At 42.7% G+C, this 22,565-nt stretch overlaps 3 protein-coding genes and 1 long non-coding RNA gene across 5 annotated transcripts; 2 read left to right on the top strand and 2 right to left on the bottom strand.

The window, feature by feature from the left end:
• Positions 1 to 306: 306 nt before the first annotated feature.
• Positions 307 to 3,637, bottom strand: lrrc18b (leucine rich repeat containing 18b). Its single transcript, XM_003961540.2, has 4 exons — positions 3,611 to 3,637; positions 2,210 to 2,412; positions 1,819 to 2,065; positions 307 to 1,441 (listed from the first exon to the last, which is right to left on the bottom strand). The coding sequence occupies exons 2-4, from the start codon at positions 2,215 to 2,217 to the stop codon at positions 992 to 994; spliced, it is 705 nt and encodes a 234-aa protein (XP_003961589.2). The 5' UTR covers positions 2,218 to 2,412; positions 3,611 to 3,637; the 3' UTR covers positions 307 to 991.
• Positions 3,638 to 4,436: 799 nt separating this feature from the next.
• LOC115251129 (uncharacterized) lies at positions 4,437 to 5,095 on the top strand. The gene is made up of 2 exons (XR_003889690.1): positions 4,437 to 4,627; positions 4,769 to 5,095. It is a non-coding gene; the product is annotated as an uncharacterized lncRNA (long non-coding RNA).
• A 2,228-nt stretch (positions 5,096 to 7,323) lies between these two features.
• On the bottom strand, positions 7,324 to 15,108 carry vstm4b (V-set and transmembrane domain containing 4b). Of its 2 annotated transcripts, XR_003890981.1 has the most exons (9): positions 14,946 to 15,108; positions 13,491 to 13,898; positions 9,466 to 9,519; positions 9,190 to 9,297; positions 8,987 to 9,020; positions 8,767 to 8,891; positions 8,118 to 8,173; positions 7,800 to 7,991; positions 7,324 to 7,706 (listed from the first exon to the last, which is right to left on the bottom strand). XR_003890981.1 is itself a non-coding variant. In XM_003961364.3 (8 exons), exons 1-8 carry the CDS (start codon positions 14,995 to 14,997, stop codon positions 7,866 to 7,868), a joined length of 963 nt encoding a protein of 320 aa, XP_003961413.2. In that variant the 5' UTR covers positions 14,998 to 15,108; the 3' UTR covers positions 7,324 to 7,865. The 2 variants fall into 2 exon arrangements, 1 of the variants encoding a protein (XP_003961413.2); XM_003961364.3 differs by having other exon boundaries at positions 7,324 to 7,991.
• Positions 15,109 to 20,141: 5,033 nt separating this feature from the next.
• On the top strand, positions 20,142 to 21,198 carry LOC101074239 (eukaryotic initiation factor 4A-6-like). The gene has a single exon (XM_011605858.2). The coding sequence runs from the start codon at positions 20,177 to 20,179 to the stop codon at positions 21,086 to 21,088; it is 912 nt and encodes a 303-aa protein (XP_011604160.2). The 5' UTR covers positions 20,142 to 20,176; the 3' UTR covers positions 21,089 to 21,198.
• Positions 21,199 to 22,565: the final 1,367 nt, after the last annotated feature.

The raw sequence follows: 22,565 nt of genomic DNA, 5'->3' as shown, positions 1-22,565 counted from the left end.
CTGGTGATAACGCTGCCTGGATGGAAGCATGGGTGAAAGAAAGGAATTCTGGGACATTTTGCAGACAACTTGGCAAACTTCCTTTGTTGCCCTGGGGCAAGAGGGAGAAACTAAAACTAGTCACCACTAGGTGGAGACATTATGTTCAAAAAATGTATTTATTTATTTATTGTTTGTAACACTGGATTTAAAATGCAAAGACAATATAATGTAGCAATTTGCTGTACATCAGGAACATGAAGATTACAGAGCCTTTGTAGCATGCAAATGAGGAAGGGGTTCGTCCAAACTGCTGACACGGGATTGAAATGATGATTACAGTTGATAAAAATAATGTAGATTTTAAAATCATGGAATAGAGAATGTATTTATTATTTACACACGATTGTTTCGTATATTATACACATGCATTGCGTCAGCAACGAGCACACCCCCGGCGTGTTGTTGCCACACTAAAATCAGCTTCAAGGCCGATTCCATGTTCGGTATTCCGACGTTGCCTTCGCTCCCTTCTGTTTTCTTTCTTGCGATGTCTCGCAAGTTTTGTCTGACAAAGTCTCTGCGCACAGATCACTCTTCCTGGTCCTACTCAAGGTTCCTCCCAGTTCCGAGGAAGTGTTTCTTTGTCCCGGTGGCTTGTCCAGGCCCTGGGATTGTGTCAAACAGCCAAAGATCATCTTTAAGTGAAATTGAATTTCCGCGTGGCGTTTGTGTGCTGGTTCTCTTGGGCCGCTCCGTCTGTCTCCCACAGTCCAAAGGAAGCTAAAAGAACCAACTAAGCTGTGAATGTCTGTCATTCTCTGTTGGCCCTGCGATGAGCTGGAGACTCATCCATGGTTATCCCCTCTCAAGGGAGGTATGGCGAGAAGAAGCATGGGTGGACGGTTCTGTTTCATCAACGAGTCTTGCAGATGTGCTCAGCAGTGTCTGGGCTCTGCTTCGGCAGCTCTTAGACACACCTGACTTTCGAGTACTTGTCTCAAAAGTGAGGCTAAAGAAATTTGGTCCTTTGCGGTATCATTGGCGGCCTCCATGACACATCATTCAACTTGTTCTGCTGCATCTCGTAGTTACTCTGGCAGTTGCGACACAGACGACTCTTTCTGACCATGTGGAACTGCTCCACTCTCGCAGGTGGCTCGTAAACTGGGGCTGTGCTATCAAAGGGGTTCCGCTCCACGCTGATGCTCTTGAGGGTCTTTAACTTGTTGAGACAGCCAGGATAGCGGCTGAAACGGTTGTCAGCGAGGCTGATTTTCCGGAGCGATCTCAGGGAAGTGAAGGAGTGGGGAAGAAATTCTATTTGGTTGACAGCCAGGCTGAGTGTGTGGAGTTTGGCCAACATGCCAAACTCTGCGGGGAGGCTGGTCAGGCGATTGTTACACAGGTTCAATACTTGTAGGTTTTTCAGCTGGCAGATGACAGGAGGGAGCTGTGTAAGCTGGGAGAAGAGCACAAAATAGATTACAACACACACAGTCCCAAACATTGTTTCTGACACACAATAGTCTGGAAGTGGGAATTGTTCAGAGCTCAGGCTCTGGGGTTGTGAAAAGCCCCGGGACAGCCTTGATTGTTAGGCGCTATGTAAATAAAGTTGAGGAGGGGGTGGTCAGGTAGTGGCAGCCTACTTTCACAAATTTACAACCAACCATTTTGCTAGGTAACAATGAGTGTTTGGGCCCAATACTAATTGGGTTGGAGGTCACCAGATGGAGTTAAATATCCCTCTGTCAATGAAATGTTTGCCTCTGTGGACTCAAACAGGGACAGAATGATGTTCCAAACATAGAAAAGCAGCTGTTCAGTGATACTCACATAGTTGCTGTGCAGATCCAAAACGCTGATGGATTTGAATTCAATAATAAAGTTAGGGATAACTTTGATCTCGTTCACGCTCAGGTTCAATTCATCAATGTCGCACAACTTCTGCAAGCACTTTGGCACCACTGAGAGTTGTTTGCGACTCAGGTCAAGGAACCGTTTCTTTTCCAAAGTCACTTGCAGGCAGTTTTGAACCCCTTTCAAGGTCATCGCCTTCTTTTTCTTTGGTTTGGTCAAACTGCTGTGGAAGAGAGATGCAAAAGGGTGAGTGACAGGATATCTACAAATGCACAATCGAGACAGAGGAATATAACTCGATGCGTTAAATCTGCTGAAATAGACAAATTTTACTTGTGTTCACATCAAATTTCTGTCGTAGGCTTACCTCGCCATTAATTACCAGGATTAGTGCATCTCCATCAAAAATATCAATACACAGTACAAAACAAAGTAGAAAGATGGATGAAATGAGTGTTTCTCATCCAGCCGCTGGGTTCACTTGTCTGCACATGGGATTTGTTTTGTTCTGTTCCCCAGCAACAGTTGTTTGCTCTCTGCAGGCTCTAGGACAGAAGTCTGTGGCGCGTGCTGGTGAAACAAACTTTAAAGGTACTTTAACATTGTCTTTTTTTTAGCAGTGAAAACTAGATATTATTTCCTTACAGTGCCATTAAGCCCCAAATGGGGAAAAAAAAGAAAAAAAAAAGATGGTTGGAAGCAATGAACTCCACCTCCTGCACTGTATTTGAACTCAGCCATCTGAATAGCTCTACGCAGTACCGGCTTTGGCCAATAGATGACGCTGCCTTTGAACAAATGAAAATGCGCCAACACTGAACTCCAATTTGCTCCAAGGTTTAAAAAACAAAACAGAAAAGCTCTTTGCTTTGAGATAATTTATTTTATCAAATAAACTTTTTTCTACATAAAATAATCCATCCATCCATCCGTCTGCCTGCCTGCCTGTGCGCCCACCCACCCATCCATCCATTCATCCATCCATCTTCTGTAATCCACAGTTAATTACTAATCAGGATCAGCAGTCACTATGTGAGAAACAGGAACCCCCCCTGGACAAGTAAACTGAACCATTTTGCTATGAGGCGATCAAGCTAATCTGTTCTTCACCAGAGCTCATGACTCCATCAGCAGCTGATATAAGTTAAGTTCCAAGTAGAAAAATTTGTATCATAGCACCTCAATGGTTTGAATTTTTGCACAAAATAAACTATTCACGGTCTGCAAAGACTAGGGGGTAAAAGACCCTACATGCACACAAAAAATGTGCTTCAGGAGTCCACACTAAGTCTGATGTTGAAACCACCACAGGACTGTGGAATGTGGAAAAAGTAGCCACAAAATGGCCAAATTTAGGTCCTTCCTGTTGCTTATGTCTTTCACAAAGACCTTTTTTTAAAACTTCACCATCAGTAAACAAGGATATGCCGTGGCCTCTTATCCCGTCGAATCCCTCCACTATGAAATATAGGTCAGGACATTATGCAGGTCAAATGGACGGAAACTGCGCTGACCTGCGACTGGTGATGCAGACAGCAGTTCAGATTACATCTGGTGATTAGAAACATGAGCTGCGTGTGTGTGTGTGCGTGTGCGTGCACGTGTATGTGTGCAAGGTAATAGCGGTGGTGGGGGGGCTTTCATGATTCTGCATTCTAAAGTGAACGATCCAAGCTTTGCCGTGCTGTTCGCTGTGTTTTCCTCTCTTTACTGTTAGCTTGCTGCTCAGATGTCGAGCGTCAGCACTATTGAATTGTGTTAAACCTACCTCATAACTGCAGTAGCTGGTCATTTTTTTCTCCTTTAAGCAAATGTGATGTTACTGAGAAAAACTAATTACTTACAAGTTTAGTTCCCCTTTGTTTAATAGCTTAATCTTTGGCTTTGGTCTCGCTTTAATCATCAACCTGCTTTTAAATCTGAATAAATAATGGCAAACTCCTATCTAAAAATTTAAACTGCATTTTCCATCTATATCTCCTAGCTCTAAATAGTACAGAACTAATGCAACATGCAGTTTTTCTCCTATTTCTCTGCATTTCTTAAGTGTTTTACCAATTTATATTAAAACTAACACTGTGTTCTGTTATATTTGTAACTATATTTTGTTTTAAGCTTTAGACAAAGATGTTTGTGAAAGAACGGCCTGGCAGATTTGATGTTCTCAGGCATTAAAACTAGACACAAAAATGTAAAAATGTTTCTCTAAGCTCTTTCGCAAAGAAGATCAAAGCAAAGCACATTTTGTCCGGAGTGCAAATGAGTTCCTTACAAACAAGATCAAAGCACCTACCATGACTATAATCATTTCTAGCATCATATCAACGGTATAACTGAAATTTAATTTAGCATTTTGTTAGAGCTCATGTTTAGGCAGCTTTAGGAGTAACACGTTATGCTCCACACTGGTAGATCATTTTAATAACACGAGATCCCAGACCTGACTTTTAGACCTAGATAAAGCAGTGTCCAAAATCACCCCCGTAGCCTATACGGTGCATCCAATGTATCCAATAATGCATTGTGAAAAGTAATGGACGACCGACCGTCACCAAACAATATATCCCATCATCCTTTGCGGTGTGCATGGGGCTAACTATGATGCTAATTTCTAAATATGTTAAGAATCAAACGGCCAGTGAATATTTGAAATTTATTAAGAAAGTAGAAAACAGGTGTGTCGACATCAATCTGGTACCTATTTATCATGCGATGTTATGATGCCTTTTTAGGCATCCGAAAACAGAACTTTGCTGCTTATGTGTGGACGCCCAATCAACTTTATGTGCGTTCATGTATTAAAAAATACAAGGGTTGCAATACAATATTTGCATCAGTGTTATTGCAACATTTTAATGCTGTATGCAGTCAGGCGTTGGCGTCTGACCAACATCCTTTCCTCTTTGTATGATGTCATCCTTTACAGAGTGGTGGTGGTGATGGTGGTGGTGGGGGCGAGGGGAGTCAGGCAGCCGCTGAGTCTGAGACAAGCTGTTTCTCATCAGTCCCGCTTGGCTGGCTGCTCTGAACAACAACAGCAACATCGCTTTCTCTCAGCGCTGACGGAGACTGACGGTCGCCTGCGCTGCCGAACCATTAACAGCGCCACAAAATACCTCATCAGAAACCGAATCCAGTCGGGAGTCAAACACGAAAAACAAAAGTAAAACCCGCTGGACTCAACAAAAACGGAGCCTCCCAGCCTTCAAGAACAGTCGGGATGATCTGCTAACAATAAAGCTGTGGCAAATTGTCCTTTTAGTTGTTCTTTTTGTTATATTTGCCGGAGTCGATGACAGCCTGCCTTGACCTCAGCGTTTCACCCTTTGGTGATTTATTTGCTGAAGCCTACAGCTGCGAACCACGGATGAGGTCACGCTACGATCGCACACTCACTGTTCTGGTGCTGAAAAAAGCTGAGTTGCTTACAGGACAACCGCTCTTTGGGCTTCATCTCTTCCCCGCTGCCGACCAAGTCTGCTTGCTAAAGTCTTTCATTATGAACCTTTTTGCCTCCGGGCCAGTGGAGCTGCACATTTTGATAACCACAGTGGACGTGTGGGTTACGCGCCGTGTTTACTATGCATTGTGCTTCTGTGGTGGGACACGATGGCGTGCGCGGGGCAGGGCGAGCGCCGATGCTCCAGATGAGGGCGGCGTGAGGTGGGGTGGGGGTGTGGGTAGGTCATCTTTAACAATAGGTTGGTTTTGAATGGTTTGACTGGTGATAATATCTGGTTCTTTTTTGAGAGAGCATCCGCAGAAGCTGCTGTGCGTCGCTCAGGCAGGAAACCAGTCTGGCTGTCACCTCCAAGTTCAGCACTTCCCACACACATTCCTTTAGGTCCTCTACTATAAACAGCCTTGTTTTTGCTCTATAGTCCCTTTCCCTATCCAATAATCCCACCTTCTTTAGTTTTGTTTAACCAAATGATCAGATTTGCTTGCTCTGGTACAGCTTCCCTTCAGATCTACAATGTCTGTTTTCCTTATTATTTGAAGGTTGCCATTAAATCCTCAAATGTAATCTCTCCCTCCCGTTATTGTCGCTGATGGAGAATTCCATCTTTTTGTTTTTAAACCTCGCAGATGATAGATCCGTTCAGCTGTTTTTACGTCTTCTGAATCACAAAAAGACGGCCACAATGTTCAAGCATGCAGAGGTCAGAGTTGGGTAAAGAGAGAGCAGAGAGACTGATTCACACATGTGCTTTTAGTTAGCAGAATCCCATGAAGGGGGTTTGGAACAAACTTTACTTTTCACAGTTAAATGGCATTTTTCACACTCTGTCCATCACATTTAGTCGTGTCACGCCGGCAAAACACACATGCTGCCATCTTACCAGATCGAGGTCAACTGGAATTTGTATAATATGCTTTCTAAACATCCACAGCCCTCATTCTGCTGTGAGGATGGCATTAAATAATATATTTTTCCTCAATAATAAAGGTTTAAAAGTTTTTTAAGTGGAATTTTAAGTAAAAATTCTAAAACAAACCATTATAAGAAAAAAAAGGTCTAGATATCAGGTGTGCTTTAGGTATGGTGGAAAATAAACATTTCCCTTTTATCTCCGTCTAAATAGAGGTCTGATCAATATCCGAATTGGCTGTTGTTGGGTTTGTAGAATGTCCAGTGATATCTGGGAGTCCTCACTCCTCAGGGATGAGTAAAGACACTGGAGGTCAGTGGGGGGAGCTGGGGAGAATTTGTGTCTGGGTTTCAGCTTAAATAAAACCTTCGTTTGCCTTTCCATGCCTGAATCCAGAGAATTACTGTATGGAAAACCAGGCTGAAGCACACAGGAAGCACGAGAACGCTGATACGGCTTCTCTCGTCTCAAACAAAACAAAAATGGGAACAATCCAGTCCAGGTCGGGCCCAGTAGAGCAGATGACAGGTCGTTTGCAAGTATCTGGGCTCTTAAAGGACGAGTGTGTGAATGTAGACGGGTGCAGGACCGACATTAACTCCACCCTTGTAAAGCTGATGTTGGAACCAGATGAAAGGGGCTCCGGGCTCTCCCACAACTGCCTGCTGGTTTAGGGGAGGCCTAATCTCTTCTGCATCGTCTGCTGTGGAGAGTCACGGCAAACACACAGTGAGGGAACGAAGGCGTTGCAATGCATGCTGGGAGCACACGGCAGTTCAATTTTCTTTCTCAGTGTTTGCAGAAAGGATCGGGGCTCTCTCTGCCTTTAACTTCCTGAATTCAGATCAATCAGCAAGAACACCACAACAGAGAGTATTCTAATTTCTATACTGTGTCAAATGTGTTTTGTCCATAAATAATTTAAAAAGTGACATGATGGCAAATGAAAAGAATATATGGGCTAATTGTAAAGACCAGGTTTAGAATAAGTTAAAAATTTTAGCCCATCGAACAACAATAAGCACACTAAATCATTTAGCCAAGGTCAGAATCAGGGCAATTTAGTCTTTTTTGGTATTTTTAAAATGTTGTAATTAGACACACGTGATATACAAAACACAACAACAATCTTTAATTTGACTCACAGTTACTCATATTCAGTACTTACATACTTGCACTCACAAATACGGATATGGAGAGTAATAGCCACAAACTGACTGATGTAGCCGTCCAGGAAGTTGAAATGCATATGCCAGAGAGGTAGAAACAAGGTGGAATACAAAAATATTCACTTCTGTCTGCACAGTCAACACAAACACACGTCAAATAAGTGCCAAAGGAATTTAAAGAGCTAAAACTAAAATGCTAGGATTAAAAAACAAGTTATATGAGCTTTGAGACGGCGTCCTCGACCAAAGACCAGCTCATGGATCAAGGTTTTGGCTGTTTGCCTTCCAGCAACAACTGCCTGGAGCACAGAGGACTCCTCATCTGTAACCATGGAGGAAGGTTAGTGCTAATGCTGTTAGAATCGCACCTCCCACCACCCCTTTTCCAATCCTCTGCATATATGACAATACAAACCATAAATATGGTTTCTTGCTTTGTGTCTTTTTTCTTTTTAACATAACAGAGAAGATAGGTCTGGTCTCATAGCTGCTGCTCCTCAAATAGTATCTGAGCATAGACGGTGCCGCTGCGCTTTGCCGCGGCGTCAGGAATGGGCTTCACCAAGTCCAGCTCTGCATAGGTTAAATTCTCTTCCACTATCTTTGGCTGCAGATGAAGACAGAATACAATGATGTCATCATTTGGCTAGACCAATAAAATTCACCTTAATTTATTGAATCTGTGATAATAAATTAAATACATATATATTAAAAGGACAGTTGAGATACTCACCAACATAACTTTTCTTGGCTGCGGTTTTAAAAGTTTGGGTTTCTGAGCTTTGGGAGCTGCAAGACAGAGCAGACGTAAAGGAATGCACAGAGATCTAAGATAAGGTAACAAAAAATGTTCTGGCTTAACAGCAAAGACAAAAAACAATCTGGATAAATCGATATGCCAACCTTAATAAAACCAATGGCAACTTCACAACACACTCTAATACAGGAACTCTTGAAATACTACTAAAACCCCAATTTCATATGTCTTGTGTTTCTTAAAGCTCAGTTCACGCCGATGCCAACACTATCATCTATTTGCCTCTTTCTTCATGGACGCCATCAAACTCAACACAAAGAGAATCTGAAACACAATTTCCATTTTAATGTTAGTATCGTCTCAGTCGTGGAGTAAATGCAGGGATTTGTGGCCTGCCGCAACACAGCGAGCATTAAAACCTGCACCAAAAATAACTGGTGTTTTTTTTCTGTCTGTGGGAAAAAAAAGAAGAAAAAGAAACATTCCACAGGCGACCCTGCACCAGGAGGACCAGGGAAAGAGAAACCCTCAGTTTGGAACGATGCTTGGATGTGGCTAACAATGTGACTGGACACAAGTGAAGAAATCAAAGCCCAAAAGATTGAGACCAGAAGCTCTCGTGTACCTTTCACTGGTATCTCTGGGGGCACCTCCTCCTGGTTCTCTCTGCTCCTTTTCTTCCTGTACCTCCTCTCCTTTTTGGGCAGAGCTGGAGACACACTGACCAAACTGGTGACCGTCTCGCCTGAGCTAAATCCAGAACAGATTATCAGAGGTTCAGTGCAGTTGGCAGCATCAGCTTGGCTTTTATTTAAAAATAAACCTCATTATAATTCTAATCTTACCTGTTCTGTGGACTTTTAACCAGGTGGTAATTATCTAATGGGAAACATGTATTTAGAAACATCAGATGTTCGTTATGCTAACGGCTAATGTCGGAGGACCTTATAGAACTGCTAGAGAACATTATAGACTGAACACAGGGAATATAAATGTGTGATAAATTAGGAACGGGTCAAAATGGTGCTGTTTTAGTGTGATAGCTGACCTTTTAACCTCTGCTTCCTCTGTACGTATTGGCAGGTTACCGTCACTGTGAACAGGCACATGCAGAGCAGACCCACTGAGCAGATGAGCACCGCACACAGGTAAACATCTGAAACACAGAAACACACCAGAACAAATATTAAACCTCATCACACTCACACGAACCGCCCCCCCGTCCTGTCCCCTTCCCTTTCACCGACTCTACTACGTTGTTTGGAATGGGCTATATTTTGCCTCCACCACACACACTCAGCACACTAAAAATAGGAGCGCTCACCTTCAAACAGGCTCCACAGGCTGTCTTTGGCCTCGGCGGCTGGGACAACATGCACTGCACGGGAAAAGAAGGAGAGACGAGAAACGTGAACTCTGGAGTCTTCGTCGTGGCCTCCCTGAAGGCTGATCCCTCCCTGGGGCTTAAACAGAGCCACGTGTGGGAGGTAAATGAAGGGGGAATCCTGTCAACCTGGACTTTTACTGGAGGAAAAATGATAAACTGCATAACAAAATAATGAAATAACCACTTTAAATGTAAGTCTCATCACGCATTTTGTGGTTTTTAAATGATAAATAAGTCGGTGACGATTTTTATTGTTTTGTACCTCTATACGTCCACAATATATTTATATAGTATATGACCATAAACCTCTGTGAGAAACTTGATTCAATACACACACACTTATTTTACAGCAGCATCAATACTAATTAGCGTCTTAGTAGTGTTTTTTTTTTAGTATTTAAGTGGGTCCCCCGGCGTGAGGATAGAATGTAATCCACCTTGTCTCTACAGTAGCCCAGAATGGACAAACATGCGCAAAAGTCTAATTTTGTATTCTTTTTTGCTTTAAACTAATGACCCAACACTAATTTACCTTCCTTAGAGTAAACTTATTTAAAATGCTTGTTTTCAGGAATCGTTCAGCTGCTCTGCTTTCTCCAGGGTTCTGTCAGAGAATTTTTTTTATCAACTTGCATTTGCAAATACGAAAAGCCCAAGAAATGCAGCCAATGCCTGTGAAATCTGCATGACTGACCATCACGAGCGGTAACAAAACAAAACTAAAAAAAACTGTTGCCTAATGAATAAAAACTTTCTGACATCACTCTTTCTGTTAGGCAACACTTATCGGATGTTTCACGTCACTACATAGACACTAATAACAGGGTTCAGACCTGTAAAAAACAGAAGACCACACACGTTTCACCCACCCACATTAAGCAATGTGATCTTCCCCAGCCGTCTAATTAGCTGCCTTCACGCTATGTTCATGTTGAATTGACACCAGCTAATTAACTATAACTCCGTTATTGCGCTCCTCTAAAACCTGAAATCAAGAATTCGCCATTTACCTTCATCCCAGTCCATGAAACAAAAGCGGCCTGGAATGAAAGTCCATTTTATTGCATTCAGATCAGAAGTGTATGATGACATTGCCACAATGATTTCAGTGTCTTCAAACTCTGCTCTGCGGTTGACTTGACACGTCTCAAAAATGTCAAAACTTGTGTACATAATTAAGTTGGCAAGAAAAGACACGACTGGATTTCTTTGCTGTACTTAAACTGTTTTAACAGCTTTTTTCACTGCAATGTTGCGGAAAATAAAATTGTTTTTAAAAGAAATCTATCGACATTATCGAGACTGGCTAAAAGTTTGGTCACTCTTTAAGACAGTTTAACTCTCACTGATGATGATTCTTGTAAATGTCTTCCTTTAACTGCCACTTTTAAATGGAAACATCCAAACAAACGATTTCTTTTTTCCTCCAGACTTTTCAGGCCGCGCTGTGGTTCTTTTCTTTTAGCCCAACTAGTCAGCGCTGTAAACATCAGGACACAGATGTGAGCAGGCGACAGAAAGATCCTCTCTGTGAGCCACTGCTCTCATTTGTTGGATTATAAAAGAACAGTGATGAATAGAAGCGCAGCACAGCGACACTCTATGTCTCTGATAATTCTCCTGTTCTTTTCCTGTCTTTCCCACAAATTAGCATATTCTGTCTTTCATTGCAGGCACATTTCTCTTGGCATCTTGAGCGTCTCTTTTCTAATCATATTTTGGATATTTGGATAGGTTTGCAACCAAACTAGCAGTGGAACATTGCTTTCTGCACTTAAAGTGCCTATTTGAGGCTTGAAAACCAGCAATGAGAATCTCTTGCGTTGCATTATTGCTAGCATTAGCATCACTAGTAATGAGAAAAGCAGCTTGCATAAAAAGAAATGTGACTATTAATTTAATCTTTGTCACTGATCTGATGCCTTTGGGCAAATAGAGTTTTAGAAAAGTGAGGGAAGAACAGACAATGAGCTTAATCATGAATCCATAAGGTCTTGGCTCCTCATAAAGCCCGGCTCCATGACCACCTTGGGAAAGGCTGTATTAAGGGGTAATGCACAGGTTACATGATGTTATCAAAAGAGTTCTGTTACACCAAGTGTTAGTTCTCAGTTGTTCCGAATGAAGCTCTCTCCCGAGTCCTGATCCCAGGGGAAACATTAAAATGCACCAGTACTGTTGGAGATCTCCCTCAAGTCACGCTCCTCTAGATGTTCAAAGCTACTCAACTGCCTTCAGGTGTTTGTGTAATTCAGAATTGTTGCTTTTCTGTCCTAAAGAATCCACCATTCCGATTAATACCTCTGCCAGTGGGACTGGCTTTTCCGCGGCTCTTCCAGAATAGTTCTCCACATCCTTTACCACAAAAGGCCGCGCCAGACACGAGCCGGCTCCCCACACAAATGCCCCTTCAAGCAAACATTCCGACTTTACTGTTCTGAGCACAGCTGGCTCTTGTTCCATCGCTGTCCAAACTCTCCGGGCTCCCTCCGCTCTACTTTTGGGAGGGAAACTCTGTGTCAGGCCCAACGTCAGCAGCTCACCCTCAGGTCTCTAAATGCCCCGTCTGAGCTGTGGACAACCTGGAAGTCACGGCAAAAATGCTCCCATGGAAAATGTGGTGAGAAACTCTTGAAGACCGACAGAAGAGCCGCAGTGCCCCTGAAGATGGTTGGAGTTGAGAAACTTTGTGATCACATCTATTTGAAGATAAATCCCTCTGATGCCATAAAGGCTGACCTTCTCTGACCTTCTCTCTGGACCCCTCGCTCCTTACGTCCTTGTGCAGTTGTGAAAAGGTCATCAATCTGCACTCAAGCATCCAAAGTTTGCAACCTGCTAAGTTCCTTCCAATCTTATTGAAAGCGTACTTGCTCCGCCCCTTTCCTCAAGTACGCATCAATCGTGACTTGCGGGGTCTTGGGACAGCAACTGTAGGTATCCCACAATTCCCCTGACCAGGAGCCATACCAAAGTCAGTAAGTGTGTACCTCAAAGTATGTACTGACTGGCAGATATGTGATGTGCATGAAAGAGTTTGAGCCATTTACACACTAATGAAGGTTATGAAGTGATGATGCTGGTCCTACATGACAGAAACCTTCTCTAGCTCTTATTGGTCATCAAGGCAGGAGTCATATTTGTTCTGTTCTGACTTATAAGCAACAATTAGAAAGTTTGTAGCAAGACAGAGACAGAAATCAACCATTACATCACTGCTGTCGGTCAAATCTGAAACGAGACACAGCTGGATGCTTTTTGTGGTGTGGGTTTGTGATTTCATTAAACTGAGCAGCATCTTAGCTTGATCCTTTGTTTTGCCCTGCAGCCTTGTGCCGGCGGAGTCACTGAAAACCTCCCTCTGTTAGCAGGAGTCACAGCCTCGGCTGATTGTGATTACCCTCCCCCCACACTGGCACCCCCTCCTCTAAATGTGAAACTGGACTCTGCACGGGAATCACATCACACAGTTTGTGTTGGAGAGCCGAACTCCGCTTCCAGCTGAAGCGTCGAACTCTTTCACGTGTCCACATCTGGAAGCGGCTGGAAGCTCAGACAAACCTGCCATTAAAGCACTTTTACAGAGTCTCCGTTGCATCTGTTGTGGTTGCAGGAATAGCTGTGAGGTCGCCGCCCTGCGCCAGCAGAAGCGCTGATGTCACTCTGTGCAAAAACCTGCTGCTACTGTCTGCTGAGGACGAGGACCCGAGCAAAAATGACTGTTGACTGCATGGCAGGAAGAGATTTTCTGTGCCTGCTTTGCGCCATTGTTTGAAATCAGGATCCAAAAAGTAGTGCCCTGAATCTGTGGTATTTGCAGCATTAGAGTTAAGGTGAGGGGTTTCATTGAAATGATGGAGCAAAGGAAATTCCCGTCAAACTCTGAATTATCGGTGTCTCGACCTGACTTTTTGTGTGACGGAGAGGTCAAATTTGAACAAAGCAGTAAACTGCGCCCTCACCTCGGAGTTCAGTGGTGGCGGTGTAGTTTGTCGAGGCCTTCCAGCGCTCCTGGTGCTTTTTAAACTCCTGAACCCGGCACATGTAGCGCCCCTGGTCCTTTTCGGACACTTTCATGATAAGGAGGTCAAAGATCTTCCCTTGCTTCACCACCGTCAGCTTTATTTTGGGCCATGGGAAGCTCTTTGTGTAGTTGCCGTAGAAACGCGCCTTCCTCATGTTGACACGAGCAATGAGGAGTTCACCTCCGGGCCCGTCCGCGCCGGCCGGGAGGAAGGTCCATTTGACCACAGGCAGGGTGGTGTTGCGGCGCCGCTGGGACACCACACAGGACAGCGTGATATTCTGACCCTCCTGGACCACCGTGAAGGGGGACGGCGTGATGGTGACGTTGAGGGCCAAGCACAAATCTGGAAGGAAGGAAGTTAGTTCACATTCATTAGGTTTATCAGTGCTGTGAATAACGTTTTGCTGTGTGGTGCGTCTAATAAAAAAAGATGTTTCTCGTGGAAAGTTGATAAAAACGGCTGCACATAGTTGACCCACAACACGAGGAACTAAAAGGGACTAATCTATTTATATCACAGTTTTTAATGAGAGTTTAAAAAGGGGAAGATGGACCATTTCCCTCATTATTTGGCTGTCTTCTCATTTTCAGGTTGAAGAATTCGAACAGAACAACACAAAGTTTGTGTTTCATTTTGAGATGATGATCAAGTCAGATAGATTGTGTCATTTTCAATGAATCTATAACATTCATTAAATGTTTCATTTAGCAGTTGCAATTATCAAATTTCATCATCATTTACATTTACATAACATTTACATGCTGGGGCTGATCGGATTAGGGTTAAACTAAAGATTTGAATCTCATAAAACTCTTAAAATGTCTGTTTTTAGAGTTTCAGATTTCAGAGAACATAGATGTGAACATACTTGATACTTTAAAATTGTATTTATGAGATGTTTCTGATTAGAACCCTGCCTCTGGATCATGGGGGCAGCCTGTCAGAACAGCAGCTCCAGTTGGCTTTGTTATTTCTCTGCAGCCTTTTTTTCTTTTCCACCCGTCCTGCTGACAGGCAGTTTTTACTGGCACCCTGATGACATGTGTCTGGTGAGCACTGAGCAACAAACTTGCGATAAATCACACGTCTGATTCTTTCCATCGTTGAGCAACATGCAGCTCAGACGCTTCCTCCTGGACTCCAGTGAAGCTGTCGCAGATCTCTCCCTAATCTCCTCAGCATGAAACACACAGAAGTAGAAGTCCAGCTTTGGGTCAGGAATGTGTTCCCATCTTTGCAGTCAACTGTGCCACACTTGCTGGAGGATCTCTTCTCCTAACTCAACAAGAGGGAACACAAGCACCCCTCATCTAGAGGAAAGTTCCTCCTGTTCCCTGACAATCATCTCTGACCTTTCTTATTCTACTGAATCAAATCCACTTTTCTCACCTTTAAGCAGTGCTCGAGCCAGAAGAGCAAAGACCAAGGAGGAGATCTTCATTTTCCACGACTGCAGCCTCCATAAACTCCAAGTTAAATGATTCTGAAGCCCCAGATGTGCTCCTCCTCCCCCTCTCCCCTTCTTCTTCCCTCTCTCCCTAGTAAAAGAGTGTAATACGAAACACCCGAGCACTCTGGTTCTACTTAGAACTTCCCTTCTCCCTCCCTCCCTCCCTCCTGTCACACACAGGGGCAGCGGCATTTGGCTCATGGCAGCACACAAACTTGCACACGTGAACACAGCACAGACAGGTGAGTGTGTGCAAGAACACATACACATGCACACTAACCTCTGGCATGTGATGGGGAAACATAATTTTCCAAACAGGATGCAGGTGTGTGGGAAAACAGGTCAGGTGTGTGTCTGCTTGTGTGTGTGTTTGTGTGTGTGTGTGTGTGAGAGAGAAAGTGGGGTGGGGGGGGGGCGAGCTATCTTGTATTTGCTGCATTTTGAGGACCATTATACTCATTCTTATAACAAAGTCAGGACCCTTTTTTTGGAAGTGAGTACATTTTGGCTTTTTTTCACAACGACTGAAGATTTTGGTTTTAAGGATGAGGTTAGACTTATGTTAGGGTTAAAGCCAGAGGCTTCATTGGAATGTTAGGGTTAGGATGTGTGTGTGTGTGTGTGTGTGTGTGTGTGTGTGTGTGTGTGTGTGTGTGTGTGTGTGTGTGTGTGTGTGTGTGTGGAGGTTGTTGAGATTGATGCTGAGCCAATCACACTTCCAGCTGTGGGGGCCAACAGGTCGACCGTCGAGTCTGGTCTTTTATTTAAGAACATACATGAGAGGTGGAAGGAAGGAAGGAAGGAAGGACGGATGGGGGGGGGGGGGGGGGGGGGTGAGGAGGACACAGTGACTCAACATTCTACATTTTAAGTTGTGTGTCCCAGCCTTCCGTCCGGCTTTCTAATTTGATCCCTCCCCCAGCATTGTGGATCCTGAATTGTTGTGTCTGAGGGTTTGATGTGTGTCTCCTGTGTCCTGCAACAGTATCCCACAGTGAATCTTTGTCCTGTCTGCAGCTCTGTGGCCACCCTGGACCCCCTGATACGATTACTTTAATTTAGCATTGTACGTATGTGTAGAAGGTTTGCTGAAAAACCTGGCTGTTGCCATGACGATGCAACCGGAAAGTGAGATTCTCCAAAGGAGCCTTTGCTCATGAGAAAGACAAATGTGAATGCATATCTCTTCCCCAATTTGCAAACGCAGGTCAGCAATGTTAGCAATGCATTTCATCACTGACATATTGCAGCTGGAACACTGAAGTTCTGATTAGGTGTTTGTCCTGGAGTCCTGGACTGTCTCATTTATTTTGACAGTGCCCCCTCCTTTCCCACTTGGCCCGCTGTGCTTTCTGCATAGCTGCAATGTCAACCACCCAACCTGTTAGCACGCTAGCTAGATGGCAAAATGTATTACACTGACTAATCTGTTAGATCAGTGTTAGGTTTGTGTCTGGACTTGTGAGACAAGTCAGTTCTGAACCTGACAACTGATCCAAACAATACCATGAATTGTAATTATTTTCCGCAGTATCCTTTCTCAAAACTCAATTTTTTTAGTTAGTTTTTTTAAAATTGTATATCGTAACTACCAAAAAAATTGCTGTACTCTTCAGACTTGATAATTGTCTACATTTTATACTTGCAAGAAATTTATCCCCCCCTTGTGGTCGGCCAGGGAAGTGCCTGACAGGCTTTTCATTTCCAGCTGACTGCAGTTGAAATAACCTCAGTAAAAAAAAGTGTCTTTAAAACAGTTTAATGAACACAAACACACATTTCACATACTTCAGACTAATCACAAAGTAGAAAATTAAGAATTACCACAAGCAGGAAAACAGAACCAACAAAACGTGAGGGCTGTCATGCTGCCTGGTTGACCTTCCACCTAGACGTCACAACGCAGCCCTCATATCAACTGGCGAATGACACCGTTTGACCTTTGACATCACATATCCTAGGAAACCGAGTGCGAACCAGGTGTTGCTGTAACTGCTCAATGTGGGTTTGTGTGGGTGGTAGGGTTCATAGAGGTCAGCGGAACTTTGTAATAGAACTCAAATCTGTGACAGATAAATCAGAATGAAGCTATAATGTTAAAACTTGTTTTTTCAGCAATATTTTCTAGTGGAGTAAACATCCCATGTAATGAAAGTTCAGCAGGCATCAATAACAAGAGGCAACATTTAAAGAGCTTATCTTCTTTCTTTTTCTTATATAGCGTCTTTTACGATCAAAATTGTTTCAAGGCACTTTCCAGAATCCCAGGGCCTAACCCCAGACAAGCAACAGTGGCAAGGAAAAACTCCCCTTTAACAGGAAGAAACCTTGAGCAGGACCAGGCAGGAACTCTGAATGTGGTCCAGCAGGGGGCCGATATACAACAACAAACAGAAGTGGCTTTTCTGCCTTCCAGTTCAGATGGGTGATACCAAGAGACAGGCTTTCAAATGAACTGGAACCATGTTTTGGTCTCGGATTAATTAATAACTTGGAGTGATAGATTGCTGCCACTCCCCCTCCTCGACCAGTAGTACGAGGAATATGATAATTAAGATGGGTAGGAGGAGTAGATTCATTTAAGCTAACATACTCCTCCTCCTGAAGCCAGGTCTCAGTAAGACAAAATAAATCAATGTGATGATCCACTATCAGGTCGTGCACTAACAGGGATTTGCACAAAAGAGATCTAATATTTAACAGCCCACACTTAATTGTGATATTAGTTTCTCCAACTTGTGCTTTGGTATTAATTTTAATAAGATTATGGTGATTGACCGCTCCCCTGCTCTGTGCTTGGTGAACTTTTAACCCTGGAACAGAGACTACCTCTATAGTGTTAAATATGTTATTGTTGGTCGATGAGGGTTCTAAGGAAGCAGCAGATAGGTGTGTAAGACTACAACTCTGCATCCTGGTCTGGACCCTGGATTGTCAGGTCACTTTGGGTCTAATAAAATTAGCCAAATTACTAGAAATGAGAGAGGCACCATCCCGTGTGGGATGGACACCGTCTCGCCTAATCAGACCGGGTTTTCCCCAAAAACTGTTCCAATTGTCTATAAAGGCCACCTGGTTTTCGGGGCACCACCGTGACAACCAGCGACAAAACGACGACATGCGGCTAAACATCTCATCGCTGGCCAGATTGGGGAGGATTCTGCTCATGAGCCCCAAAATATCTGATTTCTCAACCTGTTTTCTGCGCGCGATGGAAACCTCAATTACAGCGTCGTGATGCTTTCTGAAAATTGAGAGTGTAATTTAATCCTGAGATCCACTTGTGTCCAGATCAGCGTGAGCCTCGTGAGGCTGCTAAAGAATCGTTTTCAGAAGGGGTTCAGAATGGGTTGCTGTCTTTATGGGGCCTTTTACTCCAGAGGACCTACTTCACAGTATTTATTATGGATTGAGGACCCACTTTTAAAGTAGGAACATGGAGTTTTTACTATAGTGTGGGCTGTAGATTATGCTAGTAAGTACAAGTGATGCAATTGAGAATGTCATGACTAAATAAAAGCCACTGCTGTCCATTTCTAAGGCTGTAAGTGCTGACATTTAATTCAGTTTACTCTAACAAACTTACCATAATGAAAAAAAGACAGCATTTATCTGAACAAATTAACTAGAAAAGCTATAAATGGATTTTAATTAAGGAAATATGTTTATAATTTAATCTTGTTTTTATCTCTATGCCTACGTTCTAATCTTATTTGTATTTTATTTTTATTCTGTTTCTATGCTTTGTAAATACACCTGCTGTTATTTGTGTCTATATATTATAGTTATATTTCTTCGTATCTATGCTGCTATTACAATTGAATTTCCCTACGGCGATGAATAAAGTAAATCTTAATCTTATGATCATTAAGCAGCCTGCCAGGTTACGTAATTTCGTATTCTCTACTGCCTATATAGTACGCTAGGGGTGTAATATGTGGGGAAACAAGCGGCCTCTCGGAGGTATTTCTGAAGATGTGTGGCTAAAATAATCACAAGGGGCTCTTTTTGCAGTCATGTGTGATATTGCCAGTTAAACATGCTGATAGAACATAATGTTTTCAGCGATTGGACGATGGCCGCTTACATAACTAGAAAAAGCACTTGGAGAGCACAGACCTCTGCCAAGCAGGCACTTGTTGAGAGAACTGAGTTGTTTTCCTTTAATGGAGGTGGTTTAATGTAAAAATAAGCAGGTCATTAAGCCACATATGAATTAGACCTGCAGAACGGTATATACGCAGGCAGCAGTCGTACAAGGCTACATAACATAGTGGTTTGCTTTATGATCAAATCCAATTAAGACCCAGTGGCTTTGATCGATGGAAAATCAAAGGTTAAAATCCCTCAGGGATCCAGAACATTGCCAAATTTAATAATTTCCTTACCATTGTCATTCCCTGAAAATTTCACTATAATCCCTTCAGAACTTTTCATTATTTTGTTCACAGAAAGGTAATTGCAGGCTCATTGAACCATGGTGAAGGTAATAATTCACTGTCTAGATGACAGTTTCCAGTGATGGAAACCAGTAAACATCTGTTTTGCATTTAAATTAAAAGACAGGATCAGATAGTCTTGGACTTTTCTCAACCGTCCTGTTATGTTAGTTTTTGAGGAACAGCAACAATGTTCCAAGGTCATTTTGATCAAAAAGATGTCCGAATCCAAAAACATCCGAGCAAGCGCTGTTAATATTTCCTTACTAACTCCATTACTAACTATTCTATCAATATTTCATGCAATGGTGTTCCTTAACTTTCAAAAGGAATGGTTCAATTAGGATAATTCACTCGTTTTTCAATAAAAAAATACATGTTCAACCTTTTTTAAAATTGTTTCACCACTTCATTCCTTCTGAAAGACCAACATATAAAACGCAATAGTTTTACATAACATTGAAACATAACATTTACATTTTATTTTTATACAAATATACACTATTTGTAAACCATGAATTAACAATATAACAAGCAATAGCAATATGAACAAGGTGTGTGTGTCTGTATGTACATCTACACAGCACACCAGTGACATCACACTGTGCTTTGTGCAAATGAATTTTGCACATTTTGCACAGGTCACGCTTGTCTTGACGTCAGATGGCCTGCATGTAGTCCCTCAGACCTGGCACCTCTCAGGGGAAGAGGTGCCAGGTCTGAGGGACTACATGGGGGTCTGTTGCCATGCCTGTGTTGGAGGGACAAGCTTTTGTCAGGAGATAGATACCCTGAAGTCATCGAGTCCTCATATCATCGTGGGAACACCAGGACGTGTCTTTGACATGTTAATGTGCAGGGTCATCTCTCCCAGGGCCATACAAATGCTGGTGCTTGATGAAGCAGATTGGATGCTGGGTCAGGACAAGGACCAAATTTATAAAATCTTCCTTAAACTGCCAACTAATATCCAAGTGGTCCTAATGTCAGCAACCATGTCACCTGATGTTCTGGAGGTCACAAAGATTTTTATGCAGAATCCAAAGAAAATCCTTGTTACAAAGGAGGAACTGACCCTGGAGGGGATTCGACAGTTCTATGTTAACACTGAAAAAGAAGAGTATAAACTGGAAACCCTGTTTGACCTGTATGAGACTCTCACCATTAGCCAAGCTGTCATTTTTGTAAACACCAGCAGGAAAGCAGAGTGGCTGGCTCAGCGGCTGACATTAGAAGATTTCACAGTCTCTGTCCTGCATGGAGAGATGGAGCAGAGCGAGAGGGATGTTGTCATGAAGGAGTTTCACTCTGGCTCCAGCCGAGTGCTGATTACCACTGATCTGATGGCCCGAGGAATCGATGTTCAGCATGTGTCAGTGGTGATCAACTACGACCTCCCCACCAACGTGGAGAACTACATCTACGGAATTGGTCGAGGTGGTCAATTTGGTAGGAAGGGAGTGACCATAACCATGGTGACAGAAGTCAGCCAGCACACACTCTTAGAAATCCAAAAGTTTTACAGCATCCAAATTGAGGAGTTGTGGCTGGTCTCCTTTGAAGTCAAACATTTCAACCTGAAGAATAAACTGTGTATTACATACAAACTAAAAAAGACAATCCTAAATATCCATATTTTGTGAAGTGTAATGTTATTCAAAACCTTTTTGGTACATGCCTGATATATAAGTAAAGTCTATACATTATTGGAATTACATTCATTTAAATGAAATGTAGTTTTGATTGTTGCTGTTCAAAAGTGTCAGAATTGGTTCCACAAGACTTTACTAAGACAAACATGCCAATGCCAAACAATGCCAAAAGTCTATTGACAGGAGTTTGTTAGCAAAGGTCGGTCCAACCAGCAAGCAAATTCAAATCGTCACATAAAATCAGGTTGAAGTAAATGACGTACCATCATCCACAAAACGTGCACTGACGATAGCAATTTTGATTGTGACTAAATAGAGCACGTTGGCAGGGCAGGGGGAAATCGCTTCACGCACTGGCTGCTGTGACATATCACCTGGGCCAGGCCATCTCAGAGTGTCTTTAGGTTTGCTGTTAGATGATTCAATGTAGAAAGGGCAGGTCCATTAAAGAGCTGTCCACACCGGACGCCCTGAACGAACCAAACACAGGTTTTATGCCGTTATTGTCTTCCCAAGAGTAATTGGAGCAGTTGACTCGGTGGGACAAGATGCTGACCAGCTGTTTGGTGGATACAGCAATGGCCCGTGTCCCATCTCCCTTACAATGGATGATAGACAATGATTGAGGGCTGCAGAATGGTTTTATTGTTCTGCCAGCAACTTGTCATCAAGACTGTTTTTCATTTGTTCTGCCCCTTGGGTCTTGTCACCTTCTTTTTACTTCCTCCACTGCTGAATTCACTGATCAATGAGATAAAATGGTTCAAATAGTTGAATCAAATAGCCTTTTAGCAGACTGACCAGTCATAAAATGTTTATATCTTTATCTATATCTCTTTTTATATGTCTGTCTGTCTCTCTCTCTCTATATGTATATATTTGTGTGTGTGCACAATTATAAATATAAAAATGAAAAATAGGTGTGTTTGTTAAATTCACCTTTTGTTTACGGTAAAAAAAAAGTAGACTTTTAATAACAAGTCAAGCTGTCATGATAAGATTTAATGGTCTACATGATTTTCAGTGTAATCATTTATAAGCCATGGCTGCATACATGAGCATTTAACACATATGTGTGTGAGCTGAGGACTATCATTGAAGGAACCAACATATCCTGCCAAAAGTTTGGTCACATTTGACCTCACCCATTAACTTCCTCTGAGTTACAGAGGTTAACAAATCAGCGTTTCAGCTTAATCTCACAACAACAGCTGTTCTTGTCCTAAAACTAGACTACACATCCATGTCCACAACTCGTGTAAAGAGCTGGATCAACAACCCGACATATATCAGTCAGAGGACGCATGCCTCCCACTGTCCACTTCAGGGACCTTCAGTCTAACTGTCTGAGACAAGTTTCCTCCATGTGATACGGTCATAATGAGTCACAACCTAAATATTGGCCTTTCGTGTTCGGCACCCGCACAACCCTCTTTTGTCTGTAACGAGACTGTGATCTCACAAATGA

The sequence above is a fragment of the Takifugu rubripes genome, chromosome 1, assembly GCF_901000725.2.
Source record: "Takifugu rubripes chromosome 1, fTakRub1.2, whole genome shotgun sequence".
In the NCBI taxonomy this organism is placed as follows: domain Eukaryota; kingdom Metazoa; phylum Chordata; class Actinopteri; order Tetraodontiformes; family Tetraodontidae; genus Takifugu; species Takifugu rubripes.
Note: the sequence above shows the minus strand (reverse complement) of the source record. Positions and strands in the feature narration are given on the sequence as shown.

Coding starts and splice junctions, on each gene's coding strand:
- lrrc18b (XM_003961540.2), bottom strand. Junction 1,442..1,818: donor TGGATCTGCACAGCAACTAT/GTGAGTATCACT, acceptor CTCTTCTCCCAG/CTTACACAGCTCCCTCCTGT.
- vstm4b (XM_003961364.3), bottom strand. CDS start 14,997: ATGAAGATCTCCTCCTTGGTCTTTGCTCTTCTGGCTCGAGCACTGCTT. Junction 8,892..8,986: donor GTTAAAAGTCCACAGAACAG/GTAAGATTAGAA, acceptor TTCTGGATTTAG/CTCAGGCGAGACGGTCACCA. Junction 8,174..8,766: donor CCCAGAGATACCAGTGAAAG/GTACACGAGAGC, acceptor TCTGTCTTGCAG/CTCCCAAAGCTCAGAAACCC.
- LOC101074239 (XM_011605858.2), top strand. CDS start 20,177: ATGGGGGTCTGTTGCCATGCCTGTGTTGGAGGGACAAGCTTTTGTCAG.